The sequence below is a fragment of the Notolepis coatsorum genome, assembly GCF_963971535.1.
Source record: "Notolepis coatsorum genome assembly, chromosome: 3".
Taxonomy (NCBI): Eukaryota; Metazoa; Chordata; class Actinopteri; order Aulopiformes; family Paralepididae; genus Notolepis; species Notolepis coatsorum.
The window spans coordinates 59,552,149-59,572,069 of NC_140167.1; the positions used below are offsets into that span (position 1 = coordinate 59,552,149).

Genomic DNA, 19,921 nt, shown 5'->3' on the forward strand with positions numbered 1-19,921 from the left:
CACAGTCAAAAAAGAAAAAAAGTGTAATTGATATTCTCATTTGGTTCATTACAATTTACTCAAGCGTAGTAACATACACAGTATTTCTGACACTGGGAATACATTCCCTGAGATCCATAGATGTCCCTAGAATCAGATACCAAGAACATGCAAATGGGCAATTTTTTTAAAAGTCTATAAATGTTTATTCTACGTTCTTATGGAATAAATTAGATAAAAAAAAAAAAATATATATATATATATATATATATATATATATATATATATATATATATATATATTATTAATTTTGAGTTACTTTTCATAACGCAATAATTTGCTGTGTAATTAATTAATCTAATTAACGCGATAAACTGACAGCCCTAGTTCCTAGTAGTTGTAGTTGGATGTCTGGCAGCAGTCCCTGCCCACTGTTGTGGAGCCTGATGGCTGCCAATGTTAGCATTGTTAGCATCCCTTATTGAAACCATGGGGCACAGGCAGCTAGCTCCAAGCCTCCAAATACAGTGGATGTACCCCATGGTGTCAATGATACTAACAAAGCTAACATTATCTTTTAGAGAAACCGAAGGACACATGTAGAAACCTTTCTCCACAATGTGACAAGAGTCTGGCAATGAAGAACAATTAAACCCTTGCACTAAAGAACCATATAAGTCCATTTTGAATTCGGACAGCCTGTGTATTTGCAGTTGTAAAATCAATAATTGGAGTGTGAACGTGATATATCACCAGAGAATCCTCAGCCTCTACTGTCTTTACCTATGAATGAACACGATAATCAAATGTACCATCTTTAGATAATAAAGTTAGAAAACATTAAATGGTTCTTCATTCATTCATTCATTCATTCATTCATTCATTCATTCATTCATTCATTCATTCATTCATTCATTCATTCATTCATTCATTCATTCATTCATTCATTCATTCATTCGTCTGTGGTACTCAATTAAGATTTAACCAACAACTAAAATGTAAAATGTCTAAATGTAATCCCAATCCCAAATAAACGTAATCCCTGGTAAAATGTATTATCATATGTAATTTTCTATTTCTCTCTTTCTCTTTCTCTCTCCTCTAACTTCTCCCTACCCCTAGTTCCTCCTGTGATCGGGGGGAACAGTGAGAAACCTGAGGTTTTGACCACCGTTCTGGATAACTCTGTCAACATGGAATGTGTGGCGATAGGCTCCCCTCCTCCTCAGCTCAACTGGCTGAGGAACGGCCTCCCTCTGCCGGTCTCCTCACAGATACGGCTGCTCTCTGCTGGACAGGTTCTCAGGTACTGTAGGTCAAGGCTCAGCTTCTTCCCTCAGGCCATCAGAACACTGAAAACTGATCTCTCCACACACAAGCACACATGAACACACACATACACACACACAACACAATATTCTGCACTCGCTCACACACAAACGCACCATAGCCCACACCTGGAACAGTCTGCCAACACGGCTCAGGGAGTATCAAAGTTACATTTCATTTAAAACTAAACTTAAAATCATGGTTGAGAGATGGTCAAGTGTGCAACCATTTTAACTGAGGGGTTGTGATGTATTGTAATGTATTTTAATGTATTTATTTGTATGTATTTTAGTGTATTGTAACCTATACTGATTCCTACTGTGTTTTAATTATTGTACTATGTTTTAATTATTGTAGTGCTCATGTCACCTGCCCCAGAGACTACAGTTGAAAATGAGCCAACTTGGCTAAACTGGCATATTTACAGTCAAATGTTCCTTAATATGCACTGTCTCTCTATTTTAAACCAATAAATACAAATACAAAATAAACACACAAGAAAAGGACACTTTAACCCTTTCACTGCCGCACTACAAAACGGTTAACCCTTTCACTGCAACAATACACAGAAGGTTAAGATTCAATCGTTTTATTTCAAACCACAGTGTTAGTTTGGCTACATTTACCATTGTCCGGCAAAACAACATTTGAAAAATAAATGAAATGGGAAAAGCTGAACCCCCCCCCCAAATTTTTTTTAAAATAAAACAACAGCCAGAAACTATACACTGTTTGAAAAGGAGATGGAAGAAGCAAAGCTTATCTGTTTCCATCCCCCATCAATAACTAATTGCAATATTATATATACTTCAGCAAGTACAATATGACACGATGTCCAATACATATGATACAATACAATTTGCAAATACTTCAACTACACACAACACAATCACACATGCACACACACACACACACACACACACACACACACACACACACACACACACACACACACACACACACACACACACACACACACACTAGACTATACTCTCATGTCACCCTTCAAAACATTCTCATACAATAAGTTGGACTTCCTCCCTGGTATAATTTGTGAACACCATCTTTTTGAACTTCCTCTTTAATATACTTATAGATTGACTGGATTTGATCTCCTCCTCCAGATCATTCCACAAGGTAACTCCACACAGAGAAATACACATAGCCTTCCTGGTTGTTCTTGAAGATTGCTGTTCCAGTTTGAGTTTCCCTCTAAGGTTATATCTTTGAAGTCCAGCTCTCTCACCGAACAATTTCTGTATCTTGTCAGGAAGGCTGTGATGTATGACTCTGTACATGAACTGGGCGGTTTTGTAATCCACCAGGTCCTTTAATTTCAGGACTGAAACTTTTAAAAACAAAGAATTTGTATGTGCTTTATAGCTCTCATTGGTTACAATCCTGATTGCTCTTTTTTTGGAGCATAACCAAAGGAAGTAGGTTGGTTTCATAGGTATTTCCCCACACCTCAACACAATAATTCAGATATGGAAGGACCAAAGCATTATATAAGATAAAAGAAGATTGTTGGTTCAGCCAATACCTTGACCTCTACATAATACCCACACTATTTGAAATGTTTGCTCTTACATGGCTTATGTGAGGCTTCCAACAAATTTTTTCATTTATGATCACTCCTAAAAACCCTTTACTATCACACAACCGACAGCGACCTTATTTTTTATTTATTTGATTTATTAACATGTCTATTTTATCATGTCTATTCTACTTATTTTATTACTATTTACTATTATTACTACTGTATTTTTGCACAATCGTAGCGGGCATGGCCAACAGAATTTCACTGTATGCCCTGGTATGTATGTGATGAATAAACTCTTGAATCTTGAATCTTGAATCAAGGGGTTAGTGGTTAGGTATGCCTATTATAATAATAATAATTAATTACATTTATATAGCGCTTTTCTAGACACTCAAAGCGCTCCCCACAATGTAGGGTGGAAATTGCCTCCTTCACCACCACTGGTAGCACCCAACCTTGGGCTACACAGGCTCAATGGCTGCCATACACTGGCACCCGGCACACATCACACTACACAATGGCTGAACGGCTCAGGAGACAGGGATTGATATCAGCCAATTAAGGGGAAGGGATGATTAGGTATTTGGCCAGAAACATTGGGGAACCCCCTACTCTTTGCATTAGGCGTCCTGGATTCTTTAACGACCGAGATAGTCAGTATTATACTGTCCACTTGGGCATTTAGCCAGTTTGATTGATTGATTGATTGAAATTTTTATTAACAGATTGCAGAATGGGTACAATACAGTACAGCTCAATACACACAATTGTTAAGGGGATGCAGACCAGAGAAAGACTTTCGTCTTGTTTACATCAGGGTCCCCCATTTTCAATTCATCATAACATTTTCAATTCATCATAAAGTCTAGTCCTTTCGATTGGCTATATAGTATACTAACTCTGTTTTAAGGGAACACGCCAACATTATGGGTGTTGTACTTACCTTCTTCTCCAGAGTCAGACAAGAAGATGGATACCAATTCCCTCTCTGTGTGTTCAGTAGAAAGCTATCCGGCTGCAAGCTAGCCTAGCTTAGCATGAATTAATGGAAGCTTAAAACTCCTTAAGGTGTTTAGCTAGGTTAGCTGGTCCGTATCCGCGTCCATTAATTTGTGCTAAGCTAGGCTAGCTTGCAGCCGAATAGCTTTCTACTGAACAAGAGGAAATTAGTATCTATCTTCTTGTCTGACTCGTGGAGAAGACAGTAAGTGCATCTCCCATAATGTTGTAATGTTCCTTTAACACTAGCACAGCCATGGAGAATATGCCACTAATTCCCGCCAGGAACGGGTCAGATGACCCGACAGCTTATATGAGAAATATGAGAAGAATAAACAGTGTAAACTATATAATTATCTCTGAATATAAAAATATGAGGTTTACCACAATTAAATGTAGGTTTGAGTGACATAAAAGAAAAAAGAAAAAGTATATAAAAAATATTATAATAATTATTCTTTGGATGGAAGAGCCACACATTGACGGGCAAAGAGCCACATGCGACTCACGAGCCACGGGTTGGCCACCCCTGCGCTAGACGCTCGCAATGTGCTGTGACTTTCGTCTGTTCCAACGGCCCATGTGGAATAACGTTCTAATTAAATTTTCCTGGAGTCATTTTGAAATTTCAGAAACCGTGCCAGATAAAACGGGTACTTTTAGGAAAAGTCATTGAGTGACAGAGCTGGAGCTCGACCGAGTGACGAGGATACATTTATTGAAAATGCCTAGGGGTCATGTGTTAAGATGGCTTTTTCCTTTTAAATTCCTCTTTTTCTAAATCTTTTGAATATACAAACTGTGTACAAAGACATTTGAACCTGTAAAAAAATACTGGACGAGGTTTGTTGTTATATTAGCTCTCCATTGCCTTCACTTACTGTTTATGCTGACCTGTTAGCAGTAGCTTTCCAGTGTTTATTTGAACATTTTAATGTTTATTTCAGGATGTATGTGAAGGTAAATGTACTGTAACAACAGGGTCATCATGCGTGTCAGGATTTATGTAAAGGGAAATGTAATAGGTATGGTATGGTTTAGGGCTGACCCCTATTCATCGATTAGTCGACTAATCGGTCGAAAGTGGCCGTAGTCGACTGGCCAACCTCTTAGTCGAATATAATAAAAAAAATAAAAAATAAAAAATATTAATATATATATATATATATATTTTTTTATAATTTTTTTCAAAAGAAAAGAGGCATAGAAGCGTGGCTAACGCTAATGGCACGCATACCAGAGGCTAACTGCCTACGAAAACAGGCACAGAGGCACTGAAAGAGGATTTCACCCATCTAATGAACACACTATACTAGACAAATATCAAGATGTATCCATCAGTGGACCAATTGCATGCTTTTGCAGAGGACAAGAAGCCTTCAGTCGACTCCTTCAGACATTAAGCACCCCCCACAGCCCAAATGGAATGATTTTAAGTCGACCAATAGTCGACTAACGGCAAATTTTGGCCAATCCTAGTCGACCATCCAAATCCTTAGTCGGGGACAGCCCTAGTATGGTTTATTTCATAATTCCCGAGGGGAAACATGGTTTGCCACCAGAGCGAATACACATATACAAACATGAAAGACACAGTTACATGATACAATACACTACAGGATACACAACACAATAGGAGAGCCTCTTAACTCTTTCAGTGCCACGCCTGGTTTTCCGTTTTACCGCTTGAATGCCACCATCGGCGCCAATGTTAACGTTAATATCGCCTAATCTATGTTTTAAATTATGGCTATGTGTCTAATCTGCCCATCGCATTATCAAAGACTATTTTCCAGTCAGTGCTGTGAAGACAGATTGTTTTTTTATCGCGTCGTTTCCATTTCAGAGCAGTTAGAAAAGCCCCCGTTTTGATATAAAAAACAGCTCATTCTGGAGCATTCTATGAAAATCGTCTTTTAGTGGAATATTCCACAACGTTGATATTCGTCGGCCTTTTTATGAATCGTTTTCAAATAAACGCTAGATGATCAATATTATACGTGCACGCACGCACATTACGGCCGCGCACTGATAATCGCCCCGTTGATTTCCTCTCGGACTTTTACAGTGAAACTGTAACTGAGGGGTACAATTCCCTGACTGTATTGATAAGTATGGTATCATTAAACCACTACCGCTTTATGTACTTTAATTACTGGCCATACAGTACACGATATCTAAGTATGATGAACACTTTCCCACATATGAAATCAGGTCCACACAAAGGTAATAGTCAAATATTTAATATATAGCAAAGGGTACATATAATAGTTACTTATTACATTTATGATTTGAATGCACTTGTAAGGCAAATGAGTATTCGTAGGCAAATCAACACTGAATGTCCAATCTCTGGTTACGCAGGAAGCAAGTATACAACCGGGCTCTTAGGGAATTATAACGATGGTCACTTAATGATTATAGCTGGATAATATACTGAAGGGGTCCCGCCGGTTGTAAGCCAGTAGGGGGGGTAGGAGAGCCGTCGGCTGTATCCCGTCTGGTCAACGATTTCCAGGGAGAATTCAGGTACAGAAAACAGTGCCCGTGGAACCTTGATCCACAGATGAATACACCTGGGCTCTCTTGTAGACGATAGCTGTAGCTGTAGCTTTAGGTCCACAACGAAGAAGAAGCGAGGCGACCTCAGTCTGGTCTGAGCGCCGTCTCACCTTGGCTCCTCTCGGGGTAAATCCAACACTCACCGGTGTTGGCGATTATCCGCTCCACAAATCAAAGCACCAAAGCAAATAGATATTCCATGCCGTATAGGGCTCAGCAGTCGTCGGGGTAGGTAATCCAATGTGCAGGTCCACTCGTCCTCGCCTAGAACTCCTCGGATGAAAGCACCACGTGTGGTCTGCCCAACCTGGTTAAGACTCTAGATAACACGAGGAAGCGATGGGGGTGCTGCTCACTTTAGAACTCTAACCGTACGATGCACCATACATAATAGACTATTATTACTTAATAGAAATACGGTGCCAAACTCTGGCAATTCAGCTATTAATTCGCACGAGGTCTCACTGCTATTCTAAGGCCAAACAGGCCGTACTACACCGCACGCGGTATCGTGGGGTGAGGCTTCACGTCTTGTTACTTAGTTGGGTAGGAGGGTAAAGGACTAAGAGGAATTCTACATTTCTTGCGCCATATTTATATGCACAGTGGACAAGTAGTGCCGCTCTGCTTTCGGTAGCCGTATTCCTTCGCGGAGCTGAGGCTAGTAAGGGCATGTCTCGTCGGTACCTTTGAACTTGAACGCCAGGGGCTTGTCCCTGGCGCCTGGTCCTTTTGTCCAATAAGAGAATGAACTATTATGGGCTGTAGTAGAATAAAGGGATATTCCGTGTATATGTACAAGGAATATACAAGGGATATCAAACGATATACAAATACTATTAAATATATATCCATAAATAAATATATATATTCGTTTAATCTGATCCTTCACAACAGCCGCCCCCTAATTAGTCCCACCTAATTAGCAAAGCAGAGACAGATTAACCGCACTGTCCACTACTCAATGTCCGCTGTAAGGGTCAGTCAACTCACAAAGTCATAGGGTCATGGTCGTCATCAATAGTATCGGGGAGCCTTGGCAGTTCTATTAGCCTCGCCACGGGTCGGGTGTAGGTCCGTCCTTGGACGAGCACTTCAGCTGCTCGGACCTTTCCATCGGTACCGGTGATCACTTTGCTTACGTGGCCAGCCGGCCACATAGCTCGGGGTAGTGACTGGTCGATGATCATGACGACTGTTCCTTCTGTCAAATTGTCTCTCTCTTTTACCCACTTCTGGCGGGTCTGTAGAGACGGTAGGTAGTGGAGTAGGAAGCTGTTCCAAAACTTGTCAGCCAGTACTTGACTGTACCTCCACATTCTTCGGCCGTTCGCTTCTTCAGGCCTGTACATTGTCTGTGGTAGCGCGGGGTCCAGCCGCCCCATCAAGAGGGTGTTGGGGGTGACTGGGTCGACATCTGCTACATCACTTGAGACGTAACCGAGGGGCTTTGAGTTCAATACTCCCTCGATCTCCGTGAGGACTGTCATTAGGACTTCTTCCGCCACAGTCTGGGCCCCAAGCACGGCATACAGGGCTGTCTTTATGGAACGTACTTCTCGTTCCCAGGTTCCACCGAAGTGAGGTGCGTTCGGGGGATTAAACTGGAAGTCAATCTGGGATGGAGCGAGGTGGGTCTTAAGTTCTGGGCCCATAGCTTGGAAGCTCTCTCTCAGCTCTCTTTCTCCGCCTTTGAAGTTTGTCCCGTGATCAGACAACAATGTAGACGGTTTTCCTTTCCGTGATGTGAATCTTCGGAAGGCCATAAGGAATGAGTCTGTGCTCATGGTTGGGAGGAGTTCGATATGTATCGCTCTGGTGGTCATGCATTTGAATACAATACCCCACCGCTTCTCGGTTCCTCTTCCTCTCTTTATATACAGCGGGCCAAAACAGTCCATACCGGTGGAGTGAAAGGGCTTGTCGCCGAGTCGGAGGCGACAGGGAGGTAGGTCAGCCATCCGGGGTATACTGGGCTGCGCGCGCCACTTACGGCAGTCTAGACAGGTTCGCTGGAAGCGCCGCACTGCTTCTCTCCCTTGCAGTATCCAATAACGACGTCTGATCTCCGCGAAGACTCTCTCTGCCCCTGCGTGGTGCACATCCTCGTCGTATTTCTTTATGATCAGCTCTGTGACCTTGTGTCGGCTGTTCAAGACTATCGGGTACTTAACGTCATCCGGTAGGTCTGGGGCTCTCCGCAGACGACCACCCACTCTGATGAGATTATGGGCGTCGCTCTCGGGGGCTAGGTGAAGCAGTCTGCTGTCTGATGGGACGGGCTTTGCTCCCTGTAGACAGGCTAGCTCATCGGGGAACGAGTCTCTCTGGGCTCGTTGTAGTAGAAGGAGTTCTGCTTCTTCGTAGTCAGCTGCTGAAATGTCAGTTGTGGGCTGAACCTCTGGGTGGTGCCACAGAAATGTCTTTAGCTGCGCACTCTCTAGGGTGAGGCAATCGTCTAGAACCGGGTCTGTGGGGACGAGTGTGTGTGTCAACCCACAGAACATAGGTTTCTTGTTCTCTGCCTCCTCTTTGCTCGCCTCCCGTGGGGTGGGTGTAGGCCACTCTTCTTCGGGGAGCTTGAGGAACTCTGGCCCGTCACTGTAGAGGTTGTGACGGGTGAGGTCATCCAGGGACATTCCCCGGGTGATGACGTCAGCTGGGTTGTGTTTGGTGTCCACATACCGCCAGCTGGTTACTTCTGTTAACTCTTGAATCTCGGTGACTCTGACTCCCACGAAGACCTTGTATCTGCACGAATCAGACCGGATCCATGTGAGTACGGTCGTGGAGTCTGACCACAAGATTGTTCTTTGCACCGGGATGGTGAGTTCACGTTGGATTAACGTGGCGAGCTGCGCTCCTGCTAGGGCTGCGCAGAGCTCTAGACGCGGGATAGATTGTTGCTTGCGTGGGGCTATTCTTGAGCGAGCCAGGATGAAAGCAGTATGTATTTCTCCTCCCTCCTCTCGGGCACGCAAGTAAGCCACCGAACCGTAGGCTACTTCGGAGGCGTCGCTGAATACGTGCAGGTCGATCTTGCATGTCTCTGGCCTCACTGTGGGTGGGAAGTAGCTGCGGCGTATATTAACACCTGGGAGTGAGCGGAGTTCCGTCTCCCACTCTCTCCATGTGGATGCAAGGTGTTCGGGTATGGGATCGTCCCAGCCCTGGTCTTTGTCCCATAGCGCTCTTACAATCATCTTTGCCCTGGTGGTGTAAGGTAGAATACATCCCAACGGGTCATATTGTCTGGCGAGTGTTCTGTATACACTCCGTCTGGTGGTCGGTATTGCCGTCGACCTTCCCTGCTCCTTGATCAGGGGTTTGTGTCTATAATGGAGCGAGTCTGTTTTGAAGCGCCAGACTAGTCCTAGTGTCATTTCTTGGGCTTCTCCTGGGATGGTCGCCATCCAGGTGTCGCTGCTCGCTGCCTTGTCCTCGGGGTTGAGGCTGCGCAATACTGGGGGGTTGCTGCTGGCCCGCTGCCGGAGATCAAAGCCGTCTTTGATCAGGGAGGCGCGGAGCAGCGCACGACGTCGCCAGTCAATTTTCTTTATGTGTCCCGCTGTGATTCGCTTGTTAATCTCAGCGCGGTACACAGTCTCTTGAGCGGGGTCTTTGGCTAGGCGCCGCTCTGTGTTCAATAGATACCGCTCCGTCGCTTCCTTTGTGGCGTGAAAGGTGGGCATTCCCTCTCGCCTCAGGAGTGGAGTTGCGTATCTCATCACTCCGTTGACGTTGACTCTCTTTGTCCCGTGCTCGAGGAGGGCTATAGCGTAGATATCTTCCTTAGAACGAATGTCTTTCTTTTCGTTCTTAAAGGGCATTGTCTCTAGTGTCCATAGCCTCTCGACATGCTGCAGGAGTGTGGTGTCTCCTTCTGTCGCTCTGGAGTGGAGGCAGCTAGTGGCTGCTGTTCGGTTAAGAGACTTGGCGAGGGGGCCTTGTAATGTCCATCCTAGGCGGGTCTCGACTGCTGCAGGACAACCTCTGGGTCCTGTATGGACCCGGTCTATCGGGACTATGAGGTCTGCATGGTCGGAGCCTATCAGCAGGGTCGGGGTGGCGCCGTCTATGAGCGGGATAGGAAGTTGACGCAGGTGCACATATTTATCCATCAGCTTGGCGATGGGGTAGGTGTACTGCGATAGTCCTATTTCTTGGCTGGTGAAAGCATTAGTAATCCTGTACCGTCTCTCTGGCTGCCCGCTTGCTGCGATAGTGAAGGAGACATTCTCGCCCTTTATCGTCTTTAGATCTCTTCTTATTGTCCGAATCGTCATCTGGTTCTCGCTCCCCCGCAGCCCCAGCTGGGCCGCAGCGGACGCGAGGAGAAGGATCTTCTCTGACCCGTCGTCAAGGACGGCGTAAGTGTCCATGACCTTATCTTGGTAACTCAGTGTTACACAAACCACCTTTAAGAGCACCTGGGCGCCGCTGCTGCTAGCGGGGTCAATGTACATAACACTTGCCTTTGTGCTGTTGGATGGTGCAGGCTTTCTTTTGTTACTGTCGTGTAGGACATCCAGATGGGCTCCGTCACACCGACTACACCTCTTCTTTAGGCGGCACTCGGCTGCCATGTGACTGCGCGCACATCGGTAACAGCGCCTGTTGGACTTTATCCAGTGACTTGTTTCTTCAGCGGCCATCTTCTTGAACTGGTCACATTGTGACAACCAGTGTTCCTTCTCGCAGTACGGGCACACCATCTTCCACTTCTCTTTCATCGAGGGGGTACTGTGGTTCTTGCTGCTCGGTACTGATTCTGATTGGTGCATGACAGTCACCGATCTTCGGCCATCGTTTACTCTCCTAGGTCCCTCTCTGGAGCTTGGCGTGCTCCGCACGAACGTATCCAGCCGTAGGCTGCTGACTTCTCTCGCCAGGAAGTCGGCTAAGTCCAGGAGGGATGGCTCGGGACCGTTAGGATCACGGTGGTCTCTTTGCCGCCTGAAGCGCTCCTGTCGGGCGGGCGGCAGCTTCTCTAAAATCCTCTCGACGTTCGAGTTTGCGTATAGTTCGTGCATACCCTTTTCTCGTTGCGCCCCCAGCATCCCTACCAGGGATTGTACTTTTATAGACAGGTCGTCTAGTGAGCGATTGTCTGTTGCTGGGGGTAGGCGGTCAATATGCCTTATCTCCTGTATTACGTAATCCCATATACGTCCATATCTCTGGTCCAGCGCTGCTAGAGCCGCGGTGTATGGGGTCGTAGAGGTGGCATAGGCCAGCGCTATGTTGTGCGCTCGGGGCACTTTCAGGTGCTTCAATAATATTGCATACTTGTGGCGTTCATCAGCGACATCCACCATCATTGTCTCTAAGCACATCCGGAGCTCCGTGTACTGTGCTCGATTCTCATGGGTGAAGTCTGGAAACGTCGGTGCCAATGTATGACGCCATGGATGGCTGGCACATCGGTGAGCGTTGGAAGAGAGGCCTCCTGGGCGAGTCTCTTCTTACGCCTCTCGGTGGGCTGGTACTGGCAGGGTACCATGGCCCGCTGGTCCACGTGCTATTCCTCGGGACTGGTCGTGCGTCATGCTCACCCGTGAGTCGAGTCGGGGGTCTGTAGCGCAGAGCCGCGGGGGTATAGCCTGGGCTGTACTGGACCTCCTGGTCCTGTGGAGTAATGTGCTGCTGTCGGGCTTGACTCTCCTCTTCTCCCTCTTCTTCTTCTGCCAGGTCACCTAGATCCTGTTGTCGTCTATTTAGCCTCTCCGCGGTGTCCGCTGTTCCTTCCTTGTAGCTGGGTCTCACTTGGACCGGTCGGGGAATGAGTTCGGAGGGGGGTGTAGACTCTCTCTGGTGGTCGAGTTCAAGGTCGCCTGCTCGGTTAGGGGAGGGTGCCCTTGACGTGTGTCTTGACGAGGCTCTGGAACCCCTTGTGGAGGGAGGGGGTGTTGCCCTGGTGATCAGCTGCTCCATTAGCTGCGCTTGTAGTCTGTCGCGCTCGGCTTCGCGCTTGGTGAGATCTGCTTCTCTTTGGGCACCGGCAGCGGCGCGCTGGGCGTCGGCCCGGTCTCTTGCCATATTCTCTTCCGTCTGAAGGCGTCTCAGCTCCAGACGTATGTGCTCTTCTTCGCTCCGTTGCTGCGCTTGGAGTTGTTCGCGCTCGCTAAGCGTCTGTGCTTGGAGTCGATCGCGTTCACCCTGAAGTCGATCGCGTTCACCCTGAAGTCGATCGCGTTCGGTAGAGGCTGTCAGGCTGGCGAAGAACGCCTGTGACAGCATCCTCTCCGCCTCGCTGGGGGAAGACGCTTGTAGAGGTGAGCCGCTCCTGGCTGTACTCGTTGGGGAGTCAGGACTCCAGGGAGCTCCAGGGAGCTCTATCTCCTCGGCGCTCTCCTCATCTTGTTCCGTGCAGAGTTCCACCTCTGGAGGGTTGTCTTCCTCCCGGAGCTCTGGGGGGACTACTTCTTCGGTCTTAGCGGGGGGTAAAGTCGTGTCAGTTCCCTCCTGGTCCCCACCGTGAGCTTGGTCAGTTACATTAGAACCCACTAGGGCCTCTGTGGTCGGGGTATCCTGGTTGATAGGGTCGGACATAATTTTACTTTCTACTTTTACCGCGTTTACTGTTTGTAGAAGGCTAGGTAGTTTACTGACAGCGTAATCCTCTAAGTACTGAGGTGGCTGTCGTCTACGTTGCGGGCGTTCTACTTTAGGAGGACCGTTTCGTGGAGTGTTCATCATAGGCCATTTCAATATTAATACCACTATATTAATATTACACTAATTACCCTCCGGCTCGAAGGACCAATTGTAACTGAGGGGTACAATTCCCTGACTGTATTGATAAGTATGGTATCATTAAACCACTACCGCTTTATGTACTTTAATTACTGGCCATACAGTACACGATATCTAAGTATGATGAACACTTTCCCACATATGAAATCAGGTCCACACAAAGGTAATAGTCAAATATTTAATATATAGCAAAGGGTACATATAATAGTTACTTATTACATTTATGATTTGAATGCACTTGTAAGGCAAATGAGTATTCGTAGGCAAATCAACACTGAATGTCCAATCTCTGGTTACGCAGGAAGCAAGTATACAACCGGGCTCTTAGGGAATTATAACGATGGTCACTTAATGATTATAGCTGGATAATATACTGAAGGGGTCCCGCCGGTTGTAAGCCAGTAGGGGGGGTAGGAGAGCCGTCGGCTGTATCCCGTCTGGTCAACGATTTCCAGGGAGAATTCAGGTACAGAAAACAGTGCCCGTGGAACCTTGATCCACAGATGAATACACCTGGGCTCTCTTGTAGACGATAGCTGTAGCTGTAGCTTTAGGTCCACAACGAAGAAGAAGCGAGGCGACCTCAGTCTGGTCTGAGCGCCGTCTCACCTTGGCTCCTCTCGGGGTAAATCCAACACTCACCGGTGTTGGCGATTATCCGCTCCACAAATCAAAGCACCAAAGCAAATAGATATTCCATGCCGTATAGGGCTCAGCAGTCGTCGGGGTAGGTAATCCAATGTGCAGGTCCACTCGTCCTCGCCTAGAACTCCTCGGATGAAAGCACCACGTGTGGTCTGCCCAACCTGGTTAAGACTCTAGATAACACGAGGAAGCGATGGGGGTGCTGCTCACTTTAGAACTCTAACCGTACGATGCACCATACATAATAGACTATTATTACTTAATAGAAATACGGTGCCAAACTCTGGCAATTCAGCTATTAATTCGCACAAGGTCTCACTGCTATTCTAAGGCCAAACAGGCCGTACTACACCGCACGCGGTATCGTGGGGTGAGGCTTCACGTCTTGTTACTTAGTTGGGTAGGAGGGTAAAGGACTAAGAGGAATTTTACATTTCTTGCGCCATATTTATATGCACAGTGGACAAGTAGTGCCGCTCTGCTTTCGGTAGCCGTATTCCTGCGCGGAGCTGAGGCTAGTAAGGGCATGTCTCGTCGGTACCTTTGAACTTGAACGCCAGGGGCTTGTCCCTGGCGCCTGGTCCTTTTGTCCAATAAGAGAATGAACTATTATGGGCTGTAGTAGAATAAAGGGATATTCCGTGTATATGTACAAGGAATATACAAGGGATATCAAACGATATACAAATACTATTAAATATATATCCATAAATAAATATATATATTCGGTTTAATCTGATCCTTCACAACAGAAACCGAAAGAAGACATTTCACAAAACAGCTTATAACTTCATCAAACTTACTCCGATTATCCTACCACTGATAACACAGAGTCCTTACCTGACATCAGATGGTATCCAACTGGTATATTCCAATTCCTGATCACCATTCGAAAAAATCGATAAGTGTATGGATCCAACGCGACACAGTAGATCTCTATGATCCGCGGGGATCTGAGGCTCCAGAATGAACTGTGGTAACCCCGGCTGGATCAGTGAACTGGAAAATGTGGAGTACCGGATTTTTTTCCCCATTCATTTTCATTGAGTCCATTCCAAAATCACTTATGTCATCTGGGAGACGACAGGGGGCGCTTTTTTCCACAGTGATCGTCGGCGCCCCTCGGCTATACTCGGGTAGGCTCGGGTGATGCAATAATTTTTCAGATCGCAAAAAAAATAAAAAAAAAAAAATCAGAGAAATCTCGTGAGTGGCTAGCAACCACCTATAAAAAAACACGAGAAATCTTGTGAGTGGCACTGAAAGAGTTAACACAGTGCTATCTGTGTTCGTAATAATTTTTTACCGCAGCAGGTACAAAGGACCTTCTCAATCGCTCAGTAGAGCATTGAGGCATCAGTAATCTGTTACTAAATTAGCTTCGCAGAGCATAGAAAATACTAAACAATGGGTGGCCTACAAAAGATAAAATGGTGTTCAGTTTAGTCCTGGTTCGCTTGACTATGGTGATCTCCAGGGAATCAGGAGGAAGGCCAATCACTGAGGGTCATCATGCGTGTCAGGATGTATGTGAAGGGAAATGTAATAGGCCGTCATCATGCGTGTCGGGATGTATGTGAAGGGAAATGTAATAGGCCGTCATCATGCGTGTCGGGATGTATGTGAAGGGAAATGTAATAGGCCGTCATCATGCGTGTCGGGATGTATGTGAAGGGAAATGTAACAGGGTGGTCATGCGTGTCATTCTGTGTCTGTCAGGATCGCTCGCACCCAGGTGTCCGATGGTGGAACCTACACCTGTGTGGCATCAAACAGGGCAGGAGTGGACAACAAACACTACAGTCTACAGGTGTATGGTGAGTCTCCAAAACCTCCATCACCTACCAGTATATCTGCTGTTAAGTCAACCCCTTGAGCCCTGATTTGACTTGATTTCCCCTCAACTTTATCCGTGAGTAGCATCTAGGGCTGACCCCTATTAATCGATTAGTCGACTAATCGGTCGAAAGGGGCCGTAGTCGACTGGCCAACCTCTTAGTCGAATATATAAAAAATAAAATAAAAAATTTATCATTTTTTTCAAAAGAAAAGAGGCATAGAATCGTGGCTAACGCTAATGGCACGCATACCAGAGGCTGCCTACGAAAACAGGCACAGAGGCACTGAAAGAGGATTTCTCCCATCTAATGAACACACTATACTAGACAAATATCAAGATGTATCCATCAGTGGACCAATTGCATGCTTTTGCAGAGGACAAGAAGCTTTCAGTCGACTCCTTCAGACATTAAGCACCCCCACAGCCCAAATGGAATGATTAAAAAAAATATATATACATTTTTTTTTCTTCTTTTTTTTAAGTCGACCAAACGACAAACGACAACGGCAAATTTTGGCCAATCCTAGTCGACCATCCAAATCCTTAGTCGGGGACAGCCCTAGTAGTTAGAAAAACAATGGTATATCAATACTGTAGGAGAGATGTACACACATATTATTTATCTACTGTACTAATTCCAGTGCTTCATTGAAGTTATGGCATGGTGATTATTGAGAGATGTACTGTATTGACGGCAAAGCCACTACATCAAATACAAAATAGTATTTGTGTGGTGTTGTACCTCCTTATCCACAGGCCCCAGCTGTTTAGCATGACATTGATGTACTTATGTGATTAACCTACAGATGTGATTTAGAGGAGCAAGAAAAGAAAGAGTTTGAGATAGGTCGATTATTATCACATGACCTCCTCTCCTCAGTCCCTCCCAGCCTGGACGGAGCAGGCAGCACGGAGGATGTGACCGTAGTGAAAGGAAACCTGGCCTCTCTGCTCTGTATCGCCGATGGGACCCCTGCTCCCACCATGTTCTGGCTCAGAGAGGGCGTGGCCCTGACCCCCGACCTCCACCTCAGCCTCCTAAACCTGGGGACCACCGTGCAGATCGCCCAGGCCCGGGTCAACGACACGGGGCGCTACACCTGCGTGGCCAACAACACAGCCGGACAGGCTAGCCGCCATTTTAATCTCAAAGTGCTGGGTGAGTGTTTCAAGTTCAAGTTCAAGTTTCTTTTCTTCTTTTTTGCGGGTAATGGGAACTAGTACCTGACAACTTGACTAGAACCACTTGTTTACCATACATTTAAATTATTCTCTAGATTACAGTCATCTGTTTCATTGTACTGTACCTGCTTTACAGGTCATTGTTAACTCCTTCCTACAACTGTAGCACACCGGTGCCAATGGGCCCTTTTCACGGTGGCCATTTTGACATGTCCGCTACATGACCGCTACTGTTCCTAATTTATGCAAATTACATGTCGTCAGCTTGTTACTGCAACTTGTTCCTGTTTGCGGACGACTCAGCCCTGCTGGCCTCTGACAAGAACAAGTTACAGGTTGAAAAAACCCTCAGCTCGGAACTAGGCAAAATCTGCATATGGCTCGCCGACAACAAACTATCATTACACCTGGGTAAAACAGAGTCCATTCTCTTCGGTTCAAATAACAAACTCAGCAAGACCGACGGCTTCTCAGTTACAGTGGGTGACAATATTGTCACAAGGAAAGATGAAATTACCTACCTGGGTACCATCCTAGAGGCAAATCTTTCCTGTGACAAAATGGCATCCAATGTAATAAAAAAAAGTCAACCAACGAACTCGATTCTTGTACCGGATCTCCTCTCTGGTAAACAAGAATACCCTGAAGACTCTGGCAGGAGCACTCATTCAGGGGTACTACGACTATGCTTGCACCTCATGGTACCAAAGCACCTCAAAGGCGCTAAAAATAAAATTACAAACATCTCAAAACAAACTGGTCAGACTACTGCTTGACCTAAGGGAGGCTGCAATTCGAAACTGGCCCCTGTAAATGTACAGTTTTGATTGTACAGTTGTACAGTGTGTGTCCCCCACCGACCCACCCCTCCCCCAACCCCACCCCACCTACCCGACCTCCTCCAATGTACAGTTTCTACGTCAAATGTATATACTCTCTTTTCTGGACTCTTTTTGTATCACAAACAGTACTGTATTTGCAAATCTGGTATGTCATAAATGTATAGATGTAGCAGTACTGTCTATCTGTATGTCGTGTATGTCATATATGTTATAATGAATTGAAAATGGGGGACCCTGATGTAAACAAGACAAAAGTCTTTCTCTGGTCTGCATCCCCTTAACAATTGTATGTATTGAGCTGTACTGTACTGTACCCATTCTGCAATCTGTTAACCATTTCACTGCCACACGACAGCCGGTTAACTCTTTCACTGTGACAATACAGATCCGTGGAGCTAATGATGCTAATGATGGAGCATCGCTGTCGGTTGTGTGATAGTAAAGGGTTAACCTTCTGTCGTGTGGCAGTGAAAGGGTTAATAAAGTTTTCAATCAATCAATCAATCATCACAGGGTAAACGCTGGTGACATTAATTATGGTGCCACTTCATTTAGGTGGACCAAGGCAATGGCCCTGGTATTGTGCATGCTGTCTCACTGGGATGGCTGTGACAAACCTAAACAGAACAGGACCATAATTCAATGTTATTAATTACACCTGTTTACCCTGCGATGACATGTCAAAATGGCCACCGTGAAAAGGGCCTATAACCATGATATAGGACTCTCTCTCTTGTATGTTATTGCTGGATTGAAAACCCTTCTCTCATTTAGTAGTATCAGCGTCTCACTGACCAAGGCAACTTGACCTTTGTGTTCGTCAGACCCCCCGCGGATCAATGGTTCTGGCGTAGCAGCAGAGGTGTCAGTGGTGGTCAATCATGTTCTGGAGCTTCACTGTGAGGCCACGGGCATCCCCACCCCCTCCCTGACCTGGCTGAAGGACGGCCGGCCGCTGCCCCAGACAGACGGCATGCGCCTCCTCCGGGGAGGGGAGGTGCTCAGAGTGGCCTCTGCACAGGTTAGACCCAGGGATTGTCCTGCTGGAATTACCCCTCTCTCTGCCCTTTTGAGTTTACAGTACTCATAACACTAGAAAATGCAGGAATATATAGTCTCAAGATACAAGCCTCTAGATATAGTCCTAATATATAGATATACTGAATTGTGTGTTTTACATGTGAACACATTTTAATTTATTTGGGGTTATCACAATGCAATCTGTTTTCTTTGTTTATGTAACATAATAATATATTAATGATAAACTTTTGGAAAATGAAGAGCTTCACAGAAAAGGGAAAATCAGGAACATTGTGAAAATATAAGCCTGGGTAATAATATAATGAGCACACGCAAACATACAATGAATGACATTTATGTTTTGATATAAAAAACTGCTTTCTTTTTCTGCTTCACGTTTTCATATTTTCTCTCAGCAATCTCTTTGACCCGTATTATTCTCTCTCTCTCTCTCTCTCTCTCTCTCTCTCTCTCTCTCTCTCTCTCTCTCTCTCTCTCTCTCTCTCTCTCTCTCTCTCTCTCTCTCTCTCTCTCTCTCTCTCTCTCTCTCTCTCTCTCTCTCTCTCTCTCTCTCTCTCTCTCTCTCTCTCTCTCTCTCTCTCTCTCTCTCCTAGGTGGAGGACATAGGGAGGTACACCTGTCTGGCCAACAGTCCTGCCGGAGATGATGACAAGGAGTTCCTGGTTCGAGTGCATGGTGGGTAATGTAGTTTTAAGACAGATGCTTTACATAGTATAGCACTGAAGTCATGTTATCACTTTGTTAGTCCCTATAGAAAATATGGGATCGCAGAATTTTCAGTATTTGTATTAATTGTTGCTACTGAACTAAGGCTTCAAATTTCATCGTTTGGACACAGTGAATCCTGAAACATATTCAAACTCATTAACTTGCAAATAACTGTCAGACAAATGTGAATGTGTGCGATTATGTGCCCCTTTAAGATGTTGTATATTGATATAAAGGTCAAGCGTTACTGTAATATGCATTTCAATAGTGGTCTTCCATGTTGTCATGGTGTAACAGTTCCTCCTAACATTGCGGGGGAGAGTACGCCACAGGACGTGTCCGTGCTGCAGAACAGACAGGTGACTCTGGAGTGCAAGTCCGACGCCGTGCCGCCGCCAACTCTCACCTGGCTCAAGGATAGCAAACCCCTGCAGGTAAAATGTCTGTACCACTGCCTCATGGATGTGTTACGAATGTGTCATGACCCTCGTTATT

At 45.6% G+C, this 19,921-nt stretch overlaps 1 protein-coding gene across 1 annotated transcript in view; it reads left to right on the forward strand.

Annotated features, from left to right (window-relative positions):
- Positions 1 to 19,921, forward strand: part of hmcn1 (hemicentin 1) — a gene marked incomplete at its 5' end in the record, with an annotated part of 337,372 nt that overhangs the window by 275,639 nt on the left and 41,812 nt on the right. The window contains 6 exons of the mRNA XM_084311219.1: positions 1,102 to 1,285; positions 15,533 to 15,630; positions 16,534 to 16,812; positions 18,502 to 18,698; positions 19,312 to 19,393; positions 19,724 to 19,860. Coding sequence (XP_084167345.1) covers positions 1,102 to 1,285; positions 15,533 to 15,630; positions 16,534 to 16,812; positions 18,502 to 18,698; positions 19,312 to 19,393; positions 19,724 to 19,860 — 977 coding nt within the window. The remainder of the gene's footprint in view (positions 1 to 1,101; positions 1,286 to 15,532; positions 15,631 to 16,533; positions 16,813 to 18,501; positions 18,699 to 19,311; positions 19,394 to 19,723; positions 19,861 to 19,921) is intronic.